Below are 20,406 nucleotides of genomic sequence, written 5' to 3'. Positions count from 1 at the left end.
CACTCAGAACCAAACCTACGGACGGAGGCTCAAACATGCTTCTCCGAGAGCATTTTCCACGGAACCGGCCCCGCACGGGGTTGAACATTTCAGATGGAAGGTGTGCATCCAAGTCCTAGCGGAAAGACCCCTTTCCTCACTCTGTTATATCCTAGGACCGTTTGAGTGGGAAAGAATTCATGGGATATCGAGAGGGCAGACAGGGGGGTTGCTCCGCCAGCCAGCCTGCCTCGCGTAAGGTCCCGCGTCAGTCTCCATAATTTCCTGGGCGATGTGCACAAATTGAAGCGCCGGCAGACGGCTCCGCCAGCTCCTTGTGGCTACAGGTTTAAATCCCTCCTCCTGCCTGCTTTAACCTTCCAGGTGTTTGTTTAATGGGGTTAGCCTGGTTAATTGATACCATGCCAGCAGGCCTTGAGTGGCTAAAGTCTCGGGCGTGTGTGTGAATCAGACAGCAGCTAGCTTGGCCAGCTGTCAGAGAAGGCAGCTGTTTGGGGCACGGCGCCTCCTTCCTCCCTAGACAGCCGACTCTTTTGGGGAGACAGCAATTTTTTTGGGGAGACAGTGTTGGGCTGTGCCCCAGGAAACAGCTGTTTGGTCATTTTTTCTCTGGGCCACATCTGTGACTGCACGACCCTGGTGAACCCGCGCTCGGGTCCGTCTCTGAGTTTGTTGCGGCTAGTGCCAGCACAGCCTCAAAAAAGCAGGGTCCTCTAGTGTGCCGAAATGGCGCCATCTTGTTCTCCAAGCTTTCTAGGTATCTTCTGTGGCCCAGGAATGGCTGGTCTTTTATGTACGGGGTCCCCAACGCTCTTGGGCCTGAGGGCGCCTTTGGAATTCTGGCACCAGGTGGTGGGCGCAAACGAAATGTGGCTGCGGCGTGGACCAGAAACACCCAGAGGACACATGCTGGGTGACCTTGGGCTAGTCCAGGGGTAGGGAACCTGCGGCTCTCCAGATGTTCAGGAACTACAATTCCCATCAGCCCCTACCAGCATAGCCAGTTGGCCCTGCTGGTAGGGGCTGATGGGAATTGTAGTTCCTGAACATCTGGAGAGCCGCAGGTTCCCTACCCCTGGGCTAGTCACAGTCCTCTCTCCGAACTCTCTCATCCCCGCCTACCTCACAAGGGGTCTGCGATGGGGAAGGGAAGCTGTGTGTAAGCCATTTCGAGACTCCTTATGGTTGAGAAGAGCAGGGTATAAATCCAAACTCTTCTTTTTCTGCTCCGCTTCTCCCGATGTCCCTGAGGCGGGGAACGCTCAGAAGCGGGGACCAATTGCGAGTGTCGTCCCCCCCCCCACTTTGGAAAACCAACCCTAACAAACTAGCACGTTCATCTCGTGAGGTTTGGTGGTGAGGATGGCGGACGGTGCCTTCAAGTCCTAGAAATCTAGGGGCAGCCCTGTCGGGCTCTCAAGGGAAGAGACCTTTGAAGGTGGTTTGTCACTGCTGCCTCTGCATCGCGATTCCAGGCTTCCTGGATTGGTCTCCCATCCAAGTACTCACCGGGGCCGACCTTACTTAACTCAGAGAACGGTTGAGCTGGAACTAGCCTTGGCAGTCCAGGTCGGGGCAAAATGGGTACGGCATAATACACAATTCCTTCTCCCCCCTGCATAGTATCCCTGAACAGTGTAGGGTTAACATGAGTATGGACCCTGTTTCCCCATGTCGGTAAACACACTCATCTCTTGCCTTGAAAGGCCCAAGGCCCTGGGGTGGGGTTGGGGTCGCCTTGAGTCCTTTGCAACTTGACTCACCCAGCTGTTATTTAAATATCCTCCTAGGGCAGTGACGGCGAACCTTTTCGAGACCGAGTGCCCAAACTGCAACCCAAAACCCACTTATTTATCGCAAAGGGCCAACCTGGCAATTTAACCTGAATATTGAGGTTTATCATAGAAAAAACGGTTGGCTCCAAGGCGCGCGTTACTCGGGAGTAAGCTTGGTGGTAGTCGGTGTCTTTGCTTCGGAGCAACTGTGCAATGCTTCGAACGGGTGAATCATGACCCTAGAAGGGTTTACTCAGAAGCAAGCCCCATTGCCAGCAACCAAGCTTACTCTCAGGTAAAGGATCATGCTTTAGTTCTTCCCATGAAAATCAGTAGGGTTTAACAGCGCTTGACAGGGTTACCTACACTGCTTCCCCAAAACTAGGTCTTAGGTTTAGTGCTAATCGTCTCCCTGAAATGATTGCACTATTATCACATGACGAGCTCTGTTCAGGCGTGCCCACAGAGAGGGCTCTGAGCGCCACCTCTGGCACCCGTGCCATAGGTTCGCCACCACTGTCCTAGGGGACTGTGGAAGGCAGTGAGCCCTGGTCAAGGGGCCTGCCCCACACGTGCTTGGTCCTTTCAGCCCGTTGTTGAAGGCGGAGAAGGTGCATCAGCCATTAATTACTGGCAAAGCATTAGTGGGGAGTGTGTGATAATCGTTGAAATTTTGCACACAGATCGCTTCTGTACCCGTTTTCCGGCTAAGGGACTGAGGCCGCGTGTGGGTTAGCCCTCGCTGTTTAGGATGTCTTCGGTTGAGAAAGGGTTTGATCCGAAAACTCCCTCCGGCCCCATGTGGGGCCAGGATCCTGAAATTATTCACCTTTGAACCTTCCCTCTCCTCCCCCCCCCCCCCATGCACCTTTGGACCTAATTTTTCAAGTTGCGTCCGCTGCGTTTTCTCCCTTGAGAACCATCGAATCCGTTCCTAATTTTTCCTCCTCCCTCAAAACCCCCCACTCCCTGGTTTCTTTTGCTCTAGCTGATTGTGGAAAGTATGGGGGTGGGGGGGCAGGACCCGTGTCCTCAATTTGCCCCTTCTGCCTTTTGGGAGAGGGCGAGGTCGGGGCAGGCCGCTGAGCGAAGAACACCCCCCCCATGGGTGTCTGCGCCATGCAACGGTGGTGTTGCTTCCGGGCTCCTGCCACCCCGGGCTTGCCGGGTGCTCCGGGGGGAGTCTGGCCGCCGGGACCCGCCTAGAGGGGAGAGGCTGCGCCGGGCCGGGCCGGGAGCATGCCTGCCTGCCTGCCTCCCTCCTGCCCGGGCAACGCTTGTGACTCAGGCGTGTAGGCGTGGGATTTTCTCTGACTGGTTTGGGCAGTACTCGGGGCCGAACGGCTGTGCATATGGGTGGGGTTTTGGGTGCTCCCTGGTTCTCCTCTGCCTCTGTCTCTCTCTGCCTCGGTGTCTCTGCAGTGCAGCAGATTCTGCGATCTGACACCGCCGGCAGCTCCCCGCACTCATGTTCCTGGCCTTCTCCGGGCGGGGGTGGGGGGGCAGCCCCTGCCTTGCCCATGTTTGGCAAGCCGGACCCTCCCTGCCTTGCGCCAGCAGGTTCGCCGGCTGACCTTCCATCCCCCCCGACCCCCCTCTCCCCAAATCGTTTTCTCAAAAGTCGGTCGGATGAAAAGTCCCAGCTGTTTCAGCTGTTTGCAAGCCGGGCCCGGTTTTTTTTTCCGACTTAGGGGTGAGTAGCTTTGCTTTCTGTCTGCGTGCTTGGGAGGGCCGGCCGTGTCGCGGGAGGGGAGCAGCTAGGGGGTGCCCTCCCCCTGAAACACCTGGACTTGTCCCAATTGTGGCGGGGGGGGGGGGGTTCAGAGGCACATTCCAAAGTCCCCTTCCTCCTTAGTTCTGTTCCGGGCAGAGGGGGGGAGGGCAGCTGATCTTGGGCCTCTGGGGAAAAGCCTCCGTAGGGGAGGGCAGTGTGTCTGGCCGGCGGCTTCACCTGGGCCTCCTGGCTCCTTTGTTCCGGGGTGGCCCCCATTGCCCCCACATAACGCACTATCTCGCGGGCTCATTTATCTTAGTTTCTGTGTCCCGCATTCCCAGGGCAACTCGGGGGTCTCTCGGCAGCCCCGATCCTACAGCACCCCCCCGGCCTTAAATGCTCTTTGCATTCCACAGATCTGCTCGTGACGCTCCCCTATACCGTGGTCTGGGGGGGGTGGTATTTTTGCAGTCGTTGCTGTTCGTGGCCTGTCAGAAGGTGGCCGTGTGCCGAACGCACGGGTGGTGGTGGTACGATCTAGGAAAAACAGGGCTAGCCAGGAAAGAGGAAAGCCCTATTTGTGGACTTTCCTCCCATTTAAAGCCATCGGGGGTGGGGGGTGGTGGTGGCCTCTGCAGTCGGGCCCTTTCAGCCAGTGCCCACCCTGGGCACTCAAGTTAAATCTTCCTTCTGCAGAACCCTAGTCTTTTCCGTGGCACCTTCCTCCTCCTCTTTCCTGAAATGCTGACCGCAGCAGCCTTGGGGTTAGGTTACAGCAGGGCCGGAGGTCTCTTTGGGTACTGGCTGGTGGGGGGGGGGGCTCCTTTCCCTCTGCCTTGCCCCACTGCGAGTTCCCCTTCTTGCATTTTGGTACGGTCAGGCCTGAAGGGTTCTTTCCCCCCAGAGACCTGTGCCCTACCCACCCCCACCCCCTGGGTGGTTTGCACGGCTGTTTACTGCTTGGCGACTTGGCAGCGTTTCTCTGGCTCCAGCAGCCTGGCCTTTGCTCCATATGGAGGGCCGGGGGCGGGCATTGCCCGGCCTTTCCTTGCTAGGCTGAGCCCTGGGCGCTTCCGAGAGGCGCCTGCGTTTCTCCCCTGCGCTCCGGAAGAGTCTGGAGGTGCATGCATTTGGGAGAGAGAAAGAGAGAGCCACTTGGGGAGGGGGGAGAGGAGGCGTTTTGTCTTCTGCTCTGGCGGCTCTTTTGTTACCTCTTGACTCTCACTTAGGTGAGCACGGCCCCCTTTCCTCAGAGCAGGGCTGGGCGACGTCGAGGCCGAGGCCGGCCGGCCGGGATCCTGCCCGCTTAACGCCAGGAATAAGCCGAGCCAGGATCCTTCCTGCCTGCAGACATGGGAGGAGTTCCTCGTTGATTCCCTCGCCAGCCTCATGCAGCGCTGGAGGGAACGGGGACGACGTGTTTGCGAGAGCGTCAGCCGACCGGCACAGCTCAGTGTACTGGAAAGAGTGTTGGGCTTGGAGGGTGGCGGGTGGGCTGGGGTGGTTGCCTAGCCCTGGTTCTCCTTTTGGAGCTGGGGTGGGGAGACAGAAAGCAGTCTGTGATCATCTCTTCAGACTTCCGTGCCTTCTCATCGATCCTAGGTTCTGCTACCTGCTGTGTGGCAAAGAGTAAAGGGGTTACTCGGCCCACCAGCATTATATTATATTATATTATATTATATTATATTATATTATATTATATTATATTATATTATATTATATTATATTATATTATATTATATTATATTATATTATATTATATTATATATAATTTATTAATTTATTAATTTATTAATTATTTAAACCTTTATACCGCCCCATCCCCGAAGGGCTCTGGGCGGTGTACAACACAAATCTCAATACAAATAAATATAGTTAAAACCTTAAAAAAAAACAGCAGTAAGATCATAAGAGGCGTCCGAGAAACCCTGATTTTAAATCCTCCCCGAGAGGGAGGGAGCGGCGAGTCCCATTAGATAGAAGGACCCAGATGTTAAGAGCTAAAAAAGGGAGGGGGGCACCTTCAGCGGCTGGTCCCCCCAAAGGCCCGGCGGAACAGTTCAGTCTTACAGGCCCTGCGGAACTCCCCAAGGTCCCACAGGGCCCGGACGGCTGGTGGGAGAGCATTCCACCAGGCCGGGGCCAGAGCCGTAAAGGCCCTGGCCTGCGTGGAGGCCAGCTGCATCATTGAGGGGCCAGGGACCACCAATAAATTGGCCTCAGCCGAACGGAGAGGCTGTGTAGGGACTTATGGGGTGATGCACTCTCGAAGATACGAGGGTCCCAGGGCACGTAAGGCCAACAGCTCGAAGAAGTTGAAAGGGGGAAAGGTTCTGTGTTCTGCTCAGAAATGTCCGCTGCGACCTTCAGTGGGGCCACAGCGTTTGCTCAGCTACGGATATGTGCACGTGAAACTGCTCATGCTGAATCCGACCCTCGGTCCGTCAGAGTCAGTGTTGCGCACTCTGACCGGCAGCCGCTCTCGCACGAATTTATGGAGCTGCCTCGTACTAAATCAGAGCCGTGGTTCTCTCCGGGATCTCAGACTGAGATCTTTCATGTCATCTACTGCCAGCACGGTGTAGTGATTAAGAGCGGCGGATTCTAATCTGGGGACCCGGGTTCAATTCCCCACTCCTCAACACAAGCAGCAGACTCTTATCTGGTAGACTGGATTTGTTTCCCCGCTCCTCCGCATGAAGCCTGCTGGGTGACCTTGGGCCAGTCGCAGTTCTCTCAGAACTCTCTCAGCCCCACCTACCTCACAAGGGGTCTGTTGCGGGGAGAGGAGTTTGTAAGCCACTTTGAGTCTCCTTATGGTTGAGCAGGGCAAGGTATAGATCAGGAGTCTGCAACCTGAGGCTCTCCAGATGTGCATGGACTACAATTCCCATCAGCCCCTGCCCAATTGGCCATCAGCCCCAGCCCAATTGGCCATGCTGGCAGGGGCTGATGGGAATTGTAGTCCATGAACATCTGGAAAGCCGCAGGTTGCAGACCCCTGGAATAGATCCAAGCTCCTCCTGCTCTGTCTCCTCCTCCTCCTCCTCCTCCTCCTCGAAGGATTGAACCTGGAACCGTCTGCTTGGCATTCAGACAGCTCCAGGTTCAATCCTCGGGATCTCCAGTTTAGCACCGAGCCACAGCGCGGGGGTTGCCAGTTCCAACCACAGGGCAATCCGGTCACCTGCAGATCAGCTGGAGAAACGTCGGATGCCTCTGTAAACGTATCCCTCGTCCCTTGTGTCCCCTTCACGGCACCCTGGTCTAGATTAGGCAAACAGCTTCCCTGCGAAATTAATAGAAAATTGGGCAAATGGCCGTGTGGCTGGTTTTCTGGGGGACATATTCTAGTTCAGTTCCAGATTAAAAAGATCAAGCAATGTTGGGAAAACATAGATGACGTTCGCAAAAAGAAGGTGAATCCAGCACGCAGTATCATCAGGGTTTGTTCATGCTGTGCACGTCACGCTTAGGCCCTTTCTGCACAGCAAATGTAGTCGGGATAAAGCAGTGGTTCTCAACCTGAGGGTCAGGGCGCCTTTGGGGGTCGAACGACCCTTTCACAGGGGTCGCCTAAGACTCTCTGCATCAGTGTTCTCCATCTGTAAAATGGATAAATGTTAGGGTTGGGGGTCACCACAACTGTATTAAAGGGTCGTGGCATTAGGAAGGTTGAGAACCACTGAGATAAAGGAACCTGCCTTCCTGTTTTTGCATCCACATGCATCTACATTGGGCAGCGATTGGAGCCCACGGAAACAATCCGGGTTTGCTGTTGCTTCCTCGCACAGAGAGACGCGTCTGTTTTTTAAAATTTACCTCCGACCGATGCGTAGCTACCCAAATGAACCCCCACAGCCGTGCTGACATCTCACGATACCACGACGCGACCCTTTTGTGCCTGTGTGGCTACGCAGATGTAAGCCGGGATTTTTTTTTTTTTTAAAAAAGGAAAGCGCAGGCGAATAAAGCGCTCCCGGCCGTTCGCTCGCAAGCGGCTGCAACCCGGGATTTTAAAAAAGACTCATGGATAGTGTGATTCTCAAAAAACCCAGTTTGGGGGGGAAAAGCATGGGGTGAAGCCCCCTTGCCAAAACAGTTTTTTTTACCATCTTTGTCTCTATTGGCCCTTGCGGAAATGGGCCTTAGCCTGTCTAACGTGGTTGATTTGCAGTGCAGCAGCCCTGACTACTGTTGATATACGGACTGCGTTTACTTGTTCAGGGTGGAAAATTTTACACAGAAACAATTCCACCCCATATCTCTGAGAATCCACTGACATATACTCAGTGGCTCCTTAACAACCGTGAACTAATTTTGCTGCTCTAACTCCATGAAGTGCCTTATTTATGATCCGGCTTTATCCCCTTTAACTTTCATTTACAGCCTCCTTTTCTCGCAGAGATTACAAAAACATGCAACACGTTTATCCAGAGCGCAAAGATGTCCAGTAAACAGTGTTGGGAGGACCAGGATTACAGAGGTGGAAAACAATCCTTGACATATAATTTGTAGCACAATATATTGCATTTATAACCTTAGCCTATAATATTGCATTTGTGACCTGAGCATATAATATTGCACCCTTCCGCATCTTTGGAAACGTAGAAGCGTGCAGTGATCCCTTCCGCGCTGCAGCTGTCCCCCATTGCAGTTTTGATATATTGAGGGTCGGCACCAAAAAAAAGAAATTTCGGGGAAATTCTGCAGAAGCCGCAAAGGCCCACAGACGACACAGAAGAAGTTCAGAAACTCAGAAATGCGTGAAATACACGCACAGTATTGTATAATATCAACATATTTTATCTTTCAATACCATAAATGTGCACAATTTATTTTTTAAAGTTAAAATAGAAAAAAAAGAAAAAGAAAAAAAAATCAGACTTCTTCTCAAGTGCGAAGGGAGGGTCAGGAATTTTTTACGCAGATTTCCAGATCGCGGAGGGCGCAGCGCCTCCAACTCCAGCGATAGGGAAAGGATAACTGCAAGTTCCTCAGTTTTCAACAAGCAGAATTGCAGGTAAAGTCAATACGAGAGAGACAAAAAGAAAACTGCACTCAGTTTTTTGGGTTTGAGAAGTAAGACGAATGGAAAATGCATATGTTATAACCAAAAGAAAGTCTTACTTGGACAGAAAAAGTCACAATAAGACTAGCCACCCATTTGGACGTAGAGTGAAATTTTAACATTGCAAACATGTAACATTTGGGTGCTGTGTGGTTTCCGGGCTGTATGGCCGTGTTCTAGCAGCATTCTCTCCTGACGTTTCACCTGCATCTGTGGCTGGCATCTTCAGAGGATCTGGAAATGATGGGATAGTACCTGTGTCTCTGCAGCGTAGAAGAAAGGTTAGAGAACACAGTAAGTGTGCTTTCCTGAGCCGTAGTTTTTCCAATTTCCTTGTGTCTTGGAACAATTTCTCCCCGTAGAGATGTTCAATGTATTGTCGAAGGCTTTCACGGCCGGAATCACTTGGGTGGTTTCCGGGCTGTATGGCCGTGTTCTAGCAGCATTCTCTCCTGACGTTTCGCCTGCATCTGTGGCTGGCATCTGTGGCTGGCATACAGATCCTCTGAAGATGCCAGCCACAGATGCAGGCGAAACGTCAGGAGAGAATGCTGCTAGAACACGGCCATACAGCCCGGAAACCACACAGCACCCAAGTGATTCCGGCCGTGAAAGCCTTCGACAATACATTAAACATGGAACACTTCAGTCATATACGTGGTAGCATATTAATTGGAAACAAAACTAGTCACACACAACCTTGAAAATGTGCGTCTGTGTTATCCACGGGATTTACTGTTCTCAAGTATCGTTGATTATCTTCAATAAAAATACCTGTTGCATTTTGAACAAGTAAAATATTTTCTTGAAAGCATCCAGCTCGTTCTAAAAGCAGGGATATTTCTTTGGAGGCGGTTTTAATTTCAGTTTCCCCTCAAATTTCCATTTTTTTTTGTTGGAATTTGCTGAGGGGGAGCCCTTGGGGAGCGAGTGTGTTTGTGGGTTTTTCCCTCTGTTTTTCTTTCCCCGAATGGCATGGGCTTTCAGTTTTTCCAGTGGAGATATTGGAAGCTTGGAGGAACATTGGGGCATATCTTCTCTTTGGAAAACGTTTAAGGAAGGGTTTCACTCAAAATGTTTTCTAAAAGCTGGGTTTTTACAGACGATATTCTCCCGTGTGAGATGACGACTGTTGCGTGTGCCTGGCAACATTTCCAAGGACTTGTTTATTGTTTGAATGTGACTAATTTTGTCCACAATCGGTGAGACATACAGTGGCGATGTACTATTGAAGGGGTCAGGGTTTTCCGCATTGAATTTAAATCAGTATCCAAAATATGCTGACGGTCTTTAATAGCATGACTTCATAAAACCTGTTTTTAGGTCCAAATAAAGTTGATTTTTTTTTTAGCTATGGAAGTTATGATTTCTATTTTCAACCATTTCCCCCCTATTATACGGATGGCAGAACCTGAGAAATATAATATCCTTCGGTAACAAAGCACAGCGATTTAGAGCTTGCTCTTTTAATTTCACCGTGACCTGGATGGCCCAAGGTAGCCCTCTCTCAGAAATTAAGCAAATGCGGCCGTGGTTGGTAGAATCATAGGATCATAAAAGTCGGAAGAGACTCCAAGGGCAAGCAAGTCCAACCCCCTGCCATGCAGGAACACACAATCAAAGCAACCCCCGACAGACGGCCATCCAGCCTCTCTTTAAAAACCTCCAAAGGAGGAGACTCACTCCACCACACTCTGAGGTAGTGCATTCCACTGTCAAACAGCCCTTGGTGTCAGGAGGTTTTTCCTGATGTTTTGGTGGAATCTCTTTTCCTTCCCTTTGAACCTACGACTCCTGGTCCTAGTCTCCGGAGCAGCAGAAAACAAGCTTGCTCCCTCACCAACACGACATCCCTTCAAATATCTAAACAGGGCTATCGTGTCACTTGAGTGGAAGACCACCAATGAAGTCCAGGGTTGGCAAACCACCTCTGTTTGGCAAACCACCCCGTCTTGTCTTGAAAACCCCTTGAGGGCCGCCCCAAGTTGGCTGCAAAACGGCGGCTCTTCACAAGCGCTTGCTTTTCTTTTCATGTTCAGTACTTGGCGATTTTGTTCAAACAAAACTTTGAAACCCCATAAGTATTCCCAGTTGTACTGGTCTGTGTCCCCACATAACTTTGGTGGATCTCTGTATGTTCGTAAAGCAGTGAAATAAAATTAGGCTTGGTAAGGAAGTCAATATTGTATGTATTGTCGAAGGCTTTCACGGCCGGAATCACTGGGGTGCTGTGTGGTTTCCGGGCTGTATGGCCGTGTTCTAGCAGCATTCACTCTTGACTTTTCGCCTGCATCTGTGGCTGGCATCAGATCCTCTGAAGATGCCAGCCACAGATGCAGGCGAAACGTCAGGAGAGAATGCTGCTAGAACACGGCCATACAGCCCGGAAACCACACAGCACCTCAATATTGTATGTTTCAACTCTGCCTCCAACTTTCGCTACCCGGTGGGTTTCCCATGGCTCCACAACATCTGGAATTTTTAAATCTCCAGGGCCTTGTGTATACAAGTGTAGGGTTCTGGAACAGTCAGGGGTGAGGTGGAGTGGACTGGATGACTGGGAATGAATAAATCAGACTGGAAGCACACCGGGCCAAAATGCTGTCTTGGCACCAGAGAACCAGGGGGCATCCATTGAAAATGCTGGGGGGAAGAATTAGGACAAATAAAAGGAAACATTTCTTCACTCAACGCCTGATTGGTGTTTGGAATATGCTGCCACAGGAGGTGGTGATGGCCACTAACCTGGATAGCTTTAAAAGGGGCTTGGACAGATTTATGGAGGAGAAGTCGATCTCTGGCTACCAATCTTGATCCTCTTTGATCTGAGATTGCAAATGCCTCAGCAGACTGGGTGCTCGGGAGCAGCAGCAGAAGGCCATTGCTTTCACCTCCTGCATGTGAGCTCCCAAAGGCACCTGGTGGGCCACTGCGAGTAGCAGAGAGCTGGACTAGATGGACTCTGGTCTGATCCAGCAGGCTAGTTCTTATGTAGTTGTCTGGGCGACTGATCTTTAACTTGGAGGGGCATTACCCATTCAATCTGCCAGGGCTTCGCCTTCAGGAGTTACTGTTCAGTTCCTTCCGCAGTTCAGTTGCTGAAGTTTGTGCCATTCCAACTGTTCTCAGGACACCTTACGCGGCTTGGCACAAAGACCGGATGACTGCCCCGAACGTGTTTTAGTGGGTCACTGGGTTGCTCTGCAGTAAAGCAGTTAAATTTGAGTCTGGTATCACCTTAGTGGTCAACAAGGTTTTGGCGTTACCCGCGTTCGAGTGTCAGTGGTGCAGTGGTTAACAGCAGGTTCACTCTAATCTGGAGAACCGGGTTTGATTCCCCGCTCTGCCACTCGAGCTGTGGGGACTTATCTGGTGAACTAGATTAGCTTGTGCACTCCGACACATGCCAGCTGGGTGACCTTGGGCTAGTCCAGTGGTTCTCAACCTTCCTAATGCCGCGACCCTTTAATACAGTTCCTCATGTTGTGGTGACCCCCAACCCTAACATTTATCCATTTTACAGATGGAGAACACTGATGCAGAGAGTCTTAGGGGACCCCTGTGAAAGGGTCGTTCGACCCCCAAAGGGGTCCCGACCCACAGGTTGAGAACCACTGGGCTAGTCACAGTTCTTCGGAGCTCTCTCAGGCCCACCCACCTCAGAGGGTGTTTGTTGTGGGGGGGGGGGGGAAGGGAAAGGAGTTTGTAAGCCCCTTTGAGTCTCCTTACGGGAGAGAAAGGGGGGATATAAATCCAAACTCTTCTTCTTTTTCTTTGCCAGACACAAGTCGACGTAATGTGGTTTTCCCTCCCGATCTGCTGGCAGGTCTAGTTTGGGGCCGAGCCATCTTCTCGGGAGATCGGGACCCCCTGTTGTTGCTTTGTGCTTGTCTCCTTCTACGCATCCGGTCTGACCAGGCCGCTCTCCCTCTTTCCTGCCGACAGATAGCAAGGGGATCCTTATGCAGCACTACGTGAAATGAACAAAACTCCACAGCCCTCAGGAGGAACCCCGTCTGCCCCCCACCCCTCCCCTTCTCCTGGACTTCCACAGGTGAGGACTTCGTGCACCCGTCCCGCCTCCTAGCCCGGGGCTATCAACGAGGGATCTGTGCGTTCAGGGCCTCTGCCGAAGCTATTTAACCTGTTCCTTTCTCTCTCTCCTCTCCCCCCAGCAATCAGCGTTTCCTCCTGGCCAGCCGGCATCTGTGGTTTTTAACCCAGCGCAAGCTACCCAAATGAATACGCCTTCCCAGCCTCGACAGGTAAGAGGGGGGCCTCTCCTGCTCGGTCTCGGGCCACGGGGACCGTCTGAGCGGCTGCCGGGAGTCCTCCGACGTGCCGCCAAACCGGTTCCTCCGTGCCGGCCGGAGCTCGTGGGGCCGGAGGAGCCCTGCTAGCTGACTCAGTCTGCAGGCGCCGCTGAGTCAGGAATGCACCTGCGGCGCGGACCGGGCGGGGACGCTGGGTCGAGCGAGCCCAGTGGAGCCAGGCACGGAGGCAGAGGCATGCCGGATGTCGCCCCTAGAGGGCAGGGCAAGTGGGAAAAGTCTGCTTAGGGGCTTTGGTGTGTGTGTGGGGGGTGTCGGTCGGTCGGAAGGGGCCCGCCACTGTCAGTGACGCTGTGCTCTTCTTTCCTCTCCCCTCACTCTTTTCCTGTCTTAGTTTCCTGCAGGGCCTCGTGCTATACATCAGCAGGTACTAACTCCTCTCCTCCCCCTTCCTGCATGCCGGTGTGCAATCCCGTGGGAACGGAGTGGGGGGCAGGTGTGAGAGGGGATTTGGACGGATGCTGCAGGGAAACTGGCTGAAGGGGGGGGGGCGCAAAGGCTCAGCAGGTTCCATCTTCTGAGCTGCGGGGGCGGGCAGAGATGAGGGAGAGCCTGGCAAAAGTGCAGAGAGGCCAGGATGTGCCATCATCCCTTGTTCAGGACAGAGCGCACTGCTATCTCTCGGCCTCCGCCCCGTCTGCGGGAACATTGACAGCGGGCGTACCTCACAGGGTCGTCGCAACGATCCCCAAGACAGTGTTGCCCGAAGTGCTTCGGATGCCTCTAAGCGACCTGGAAAAGCTAAAAAATATTCTGGCATCTCGCCGGTGATTCTTCCTCTGACCTTTTGAGAAGGAGAAGGAATCTTATTAGTAAAGTAAAACATGGGTGAGAGGCGAGACTGTGCAGGATCAGTGGTTCTGCTGAGACTCTGTGTGTCGGGGGCAGGGGGGCTGGATCCAGGTTAGGGGCAGTTTGACTGCAGTGTCCTTCGCACCGCACCCTCCCTATCCCATGTGACTTGCATGCTTGACTCACGATTGGCTGCTTCTCTGTCTCTGTCTCTCTCCCTTTCTCATCCTTGGGTGTGGCCGCGTCTGCCTTCGTGTTCCCTTCCCTGTCATAACCCAGCCATCTTGCCTCCCCTGCCGCGTCTCCCTCGCCCGCAAAACGAACCGCTGGCACCAGCACCTGGTCTCGGTGCTGTCCCAGAGCATCAACCGATCCCTCGCCACCGTCAGCATGGCGGCCCTGTTGGCGCGTTGCCCTTTGGGAAGGGCAGATGGCTGTTTTGGGGGGGTCTGTCCTCCCGGGTAGGGCTTCCCCCAACATGTTCCTGGCACCTTCTTTTATGGGGTGACTTCTGTGGCTGTGCTGTGCCAGGCTAGTCATGAAAGGCAATAAGGATGTTAGCGTGGCCAGACAGAGAAGGGGAAAAGGTTCCAAACATGGCTGCAGGCTGGGTCCCTGAAGTATTACTTTAGTTCAGTTCGAAGTGATCCAGCCAGAATAGTTAGAAAGTCTGCTTCGGGGCTGCTTAGGAGAGAGAGAGAGAGACAGTAGCTGTTCTAGTTACCGCACAGTGTGGGATGGTTCTTCTCCACCATCCTGTTTAAGAGGTGCCTCATAAAGCCCTAAATCACAGGTGTCAAACTTGCGGCCCTCCAGATGTTATGGACTACAGTTCCCATCATCCCCTGCCAGCATCATGCTGGCATGGGATGATGGGAACTGTAGTCCATAACATCTGGAGTGCTGTGAGTTTGACACCTATGCCCTAAATACTTCTTCCTATTTTCTGTTGAATTTTGAAAGAACAGGATTTTTTTTAAATATAATTTTTTTATTTTTGAAGGCTTTCATGGCCGGAATCACTGGGGTGTTGTGGGGTTTCTGGGCTGTATGGCCGTTTTCCAGTAGTATTTTCTCCTGATGTTTAACCCTCTGAAGATGCCATCCACAGATGCAGGTGAAACGTCAGGAGAAAATGCCGCCGGAACACAACCATACAGCCGGGGAAACCCCACAACACCCCAATTTTTATTTTCTCACACATAAAGCAGATCAACAAAACAAACATTTTTTAAAAACCCACTACACGTCATATATTGACTTCCGGCTATCTCGTCTTTGATTAAAAGTTCTCTCGAAGTCCATCCAGATATAATTAAGACATTAATTCAATAGTTTTTTCTCAAATGTTATTCTGATGGTCGCAATCCGCTGTTTTCTTTAGAAGTCAAACCCTGCTTCTCCTTCTCCATTCGAGATATTCCCTAAAAAAGTTTCCAGTTTTCTAAAAAAATGTTCAAACTGTTGTCTTTTAATAGTGTTGTCAGCTTCAACACTTCTGAATATCCCGCAACTTTCAGGATCCAGTCTTCTTTGGTTTAAAGGACAGGAATTTCAAACGTGTCCTATCTTCTTCTGTGTTTAGTTGATTTCTTTTTCCTTTTGTCCCTTTATTCCCAAATAATATTAATAGGGTGGGCCAGTGGTAGGTGGGCCCTGGTTTGCTTATCTCCCTTTCTTTAACTGGACGGCGTATCCATGAGTCAAAACTCCAGGCTCTTTGGTGTGTGGGACAAGACCCCCTAAGGGTGTTCAAGAAATAAGTCTGTGGGGGGCACATTGACTACCCCTGAGCCTAGTCAGCTGACCTAACAACCCTCTGCTGGGATCTTCAGTTCCAATCTCACCTGTACCACAAGTGCACAGGATAGTGCAGTGGCGTAGTGGTTAAGAGCAGGTGCATTCTAATCTGGAGGAACCGGGTTTGATTCCCTGCTCTGCCACTTGAGCTGTGGAGGCTTATCTAGGGAATTCAGATTAGCCTGTGCACTCCCACACACGCCAGCTGGGTGGCCTTGGGCTAGTCACAGCTTTTCGGGGCTCTCTCAGCCCCACCCACCTCACAGGGTGTTTGTTGTGAGAGAGGAAGGGCAAGGAGATTGTAAGCCCCTTTGAGTCTCCTACAGGAGAGAAAGGGGGATATAAATCCAAACTCCTCCTCCTCCTCCTCTTCTCCTCCTCCTCCTCCTCAGGCTCAGTTACCCATCTCCTGTAATACTAGGAGGATAATACTCAGGGTAAACAGACAGTGCATGATAGAGCTCTGGACTGTGACTTTAACTCTCACAAGTGATTCTTCGAGGCAAGCGAGCCCGAGCCCACCTGACCTGCTGCCGTCTCTCGGTCTCGCTTGCCTAGCAGAATCACCTGCGAGAATTAAAGTCACAGATGACTCCGTCCAGTCCTTGGTGGAACTGTGGGATACAAATATAGCAGGGAGCGACCGGAGTCGGCCAGATGAGCTGGAAGTTACCAGAGTTTGGAAGCTAAGCAGGGTCGGCCCTGGTGAGTACTTGGATGGGAGACCACGGAAGCAGTCCAGGGTTGCTATGCAGAGGCTGGCAGCGGCTACCACCTCTGCTCATCCCTGGCTTTGAAAACCCTACACGGTCGTTGTAAATCAGCTGTGACTTGACAGCACACAATGATCACTTTCCAGTTGCTTCAACGATTGCAGAGATCTATTGCAATTCTTTAAAAACTCAAAAGCACGGGCTGAATGATGATGTCCTATTAGTGCCTGCTGCTACAACCACCACCCGATTACCACGCTTTCTTGTGGAACTGCACCCACTTGTGCATGAGGACCACGTTACGTGGCATTCAGAAACAAGATCGTGCTGAACCATGGAGCAAAGAGCACTCGCTATGGACAGTCAGGCATGCCTTGTGAAGCTGGTGGGGCTGAGAGAGTGCTGAGAGAACTGTGACTGGCCCAAGGTCACCCAGTAGGCTGCATGTGGAGGAGCAGGGAAACAAACCCAGTTCACCAAATTAGGCCTTGAGCAAAGATTCGCTGCTCATGTGGAGGAGTAGGGAATCAAACCTGGTTCTCTAGATCAGAGTCTTATCACTCTTAGCCACTGCGCCACGCTGGCTCTCTTTCTTTTAAGAGTGGTGGACTGTAATCTGCAAGTTAGCTGTAAGGGAGGCAAAAAAGGATTATGAGGAACGCATGGCTGCGAACATCAAGACCAGCAACAAACAGTTCTTCAAGTACATCAAAAACAGGAAGCCAGCTAGGGAAGCGGTAGGCCCATTAGATGACAAAGGAACAAAAGGTGTGCTAAAAGATGACAGGGAGATTGCAGAGAAGCTGAATGAATTCTTTGCATCTGTCTTCACCCAAGAGGAGGTGAGGGAAATTCCTGCACCTGAACCAAGCTTCTTAGGAGGTGAATCCAAGGAACTAGCAAAGATAGTGGTAGACAAGGAAGAAGTTCTGGCAGCCATTGATAAACTAAATGCTACCAAATCCCCTGGCCCAGATTATATTAATCCAAGAGTTCTTAAAGAGCTCAAGCATGAAATTGCTGATGTTCGTACTTTAATATGCAACTTATCCCTGAAATCTGCCTCCATCCCTGAAGACTGGAAGATGGCCAATTATTATTATTATTATTTATTAAACTTAATATACCGCCCTATCCCCGAAGGGCTCAGGGCGGTGAACAACAGAAAATCAAACAGAAAACATAAAATCTTAAAACAATGTCACACCAATCTTTAAGAAAGGATCTAGTGGGGACCCAGGAAATTACAGGCCAGTCAGTTTGACATCTGTTCCTGGTAAATTAGTAGAATCTATCATTAAAGATAAAATTATTAAACATGTAGAAAAGCAAGACCTGCTGAGGAAGAGTCAGCATGGCTTTTGCAGAGGCAAGTCCTGTCTTACAAACTTACTAGAGTTCTTGGAGGGTGTAAACAGGCATGTGGATAAGGGGGAACCAGTGGACATTGTCTACTTGGATTTCCAAAAGGCTTTTGACAAAGTTCCTCACCAGAGACTGTTGAGAAAACTCAGCAATGAAGGAATCCTCCTATGGATTAAAAACTGGTTGAGGAACAGGAAACAAAGGGTGGGTATAAATGGAAAGTTCTCACAATGGAGAGATGTAGGGAGTAGGTGTCCCCCAAGGATCCGTTTTGGGACCAGGTGCTCTTTAACTGCTATTCCATAGAAATGATGACCTGGAAGTAAGGGGTGGGTAGAGTGGGTGGCTAAGTTTGCAGATGATGATACCAAATTAAGAGTAGGGTGGTAGGAGAACCACAAAGGATTAGAAAGAGCTCCAAGCGGACCTTGATAAATTAGGTGAGTGGGCTAGAGAAATGGCAAATGCAAGGTAGTGATGCACACAGGGGCAAAAAAAATCCAAACTTCACATACAGCTACAGGGGGGCAGTGCTATCAGTCCTCTCTGAACCAGGAAAGGGATTTGGGCGTCTTAGTTGATATTAGTTCCATGGGAATGTCAACTCAGTGCATGGCAGCTGTGAAAAAAAGGCAAAACTCTATGCACTGAGGGATAATTAGGAAGAGGAGTTGATAATAAAACTGCAAGGATTGTCATGCCACATATATAAAAGCCATTAGGTAGTGCGATGCGACTTGCACTTGAAATACTTTGTGTTCAGTTCTGGTCACCACACATCTCCAAAAAAGGATATTGAAGAAGAGAGATAAGAAAAAAGAGATGCAGAGAGAGGAACGAGGATGATTGAAGGATTGGAGCACCTTCCTTATATGAGGGAAAAGAACTGCAGCGTTTAAGAGAGCTCTTTAGTTTTGGAGAGAGAGCGTCTGAGGGGATATGATTGGAAGTCCTATATAAAGAATTATGCATGGGGTAGAAAATGTTGACAGAGAGAGAATTTTTCTCTCTTTCTCACACAATACTACTAAGAGCCAAGGGGGGCATTCATTGAAAATATGCTGGGGGGGGGGGAAGAATTACAGGACTAATAGAAAAGGAAAACACTGGCAATGTGATTGGTGTTTGGAATATGCTGCCACAGGAGGTGGTGATGGCCACTAACCTGGATAGCTTTAAAAAGGGCTTGGACAGATTTATGGAGAAGAATTTGATCTCTGGCTACCAATCTTGATCCTCCTTAGCAGACCAGGTGCTCAGGAGCAGCAGCAGCAGAAGGCCCTTGCTTTCACATCCTCCATGTGAGCTCCCAAAGGCACCTGGTGGGCTACAGCGAGTAGCAGAGTGCTGGACTAGATGGACTCTGGTCTGATCCAGCTGGCTTGTTCTTATGTTCTTAATCTGGGGAACCAGGTTTGTTTCCCTGCTCCTCTGCACATAGCCGACTGAGTGACCTTGGACCAGTCCCAGTGTTCTCAGCCCTCTCTCAGCCCTACCTGCCTCACAAGGTGTCTCTTGTAAGGAGCGGGAGGAGTTTGTAAGCCACTTTGCGGTTCCTTATGGTTGAGAAAAGTGGGGTATAAATCCAAACTCTTCAGCTTTCCTCTTTTCGTCTAGCTGAAAACAAGGAAGGCCTTTTTTTTTGGCTTTTGTTTATTTAAAGAGAAAAAATAAGCAAACTTTTAAAAAATATTAATTGCACCATGAATAAAAACAGTCTCTGCCTCGGAGTATTTGTGGTGCACGTTTCTAGCTGTTCCCTCACTTGGATGGCCTAGCCTAGCCTGATCTCCTCATCAAACCTTGGAAGTTAAGCAGGGTTGGCCCTGGTGAGTACTTGGATGGGAGTCCGCCAAAGAAGTCCGAGGTTGCTATGCAGAGGAAGTCAATGGCACCTCTGTTTATCTTTGGCCCTGGAAACCCTATGGCAGTGATGGCGAACCTTTTCGAGACCAAGTGCCCAAACTGCAACCCAAAACCCGCTTATTTATCTCAAAGTGCCAACCCGGCAATTCAACCTGAATACTGAGGTTTTAGTTTAGAAAAAATGGCGTGCGTTACTTGGGAGTAAGCTTGGTGGTAGTCGGTGGCTTTGCTTTGAAGCAACCATGCAACTCTTCCAATGGGTGAATCACGACCCTAGGAGGGTTTACTCAGAAGCAAGCCCCATTGCCAGCAACCAAGCTTACTGCCAGGTAAAGGATCCCACTTTAGTTCTTTGCATGAAAATCAGTGGGGTTTAACAGCGCTTAGCAGGGTTACCTACACTGCTTCCCCCAAACTTGGTCTTAGGTTTAATGCTAATAATCGAGCCCAACGGCCCAGGCCACCCTAGATGTGTTGGGGAGGGGGGGGGCAACTCTGCGCATGCCCACAGAAAGGGCTCTGAGTGCCACCTCTGGCACCCGTGCCATAGGTTCGCCATCACTGCCCTATGGGGTTATCATAAGTTGGCTGGGATTTGGATGATTCTGCCCACCCCCCTTTCCTACCTGTGGGTGGTGTGTAGTTATTCTGCACTTGTATCCGTGATGTCTAATAATATGTAACCCTAATGAGAAAAAAAAAATCCCGTAATTTCCTCAATAGTTCAGTTGGCTGAGATTGTTTCCCTGTGTTTTGCGAATAGTAGTCTTCCCGAAACCAGGGGATGCATCGTTATAAGCATGCCACGGGAAATCACTTTCACGTAATTCAGCAAAATAGAATATTTTCAGGGGCTTTTCCGGCTGCCATTTCCCAGAGAGAAAGATGGAACTCTTTGTCAATTATCCTGTTATGTGGATGAAATCGATTCTTGGGAATTTGCATAATACCCACGCTTTACAACCTGTAATATCGCTGA

At 50.7% G+C, this 20,406-nt stretch overlaps 1 protein-coding gene across 1 annotated transcript in view; it reads left to right on the top strand.

The window, feature by feature from the left end:
- The window catches only part of EIF4G1 (eukaryotic translation initiation factor 4 gamma 1), a 119,140-nt gene that overhangs the window by 20,107 nt on the left and 78,627 nt on the right, over nt 1-20,406 (top strand). The window contains 3 exon segments of the mRNA XM_048506946.1: nt 12,506-12,614; nt 12,736-12,825; nt 13,226-13,258. Coding sequence (XP_048362903.1) covers nt 12,540-12,614; nt 12,736-12,825; nt 13,226-13,258 — 198 coding nt within the window. The 5' untranslated portion in view covers nt 12,506-12,539.

Source organism: Sphaerodactylus townsendi, linkage group LG08 (assembly GCF_021028975.2).
Source record: "Sphaerodactylus townsendi isolate TG3544 linkage group LG08, MPM_Stown_v2.3, whole genome shotgun sequence".
NCBI classification, from domain to species: Eukaryota; Metazoa; Chordata; class Lepidosauria; order Squamata; family Sphaerodactylidae; genus Sphaerodactylus; species Sphaerodactylus townsendi.
The sequence above is the reverse complement of the archived record's forward strand: the minus strand, read 5'-3'. Positions and strand labels throughout refer to the sequence as shown.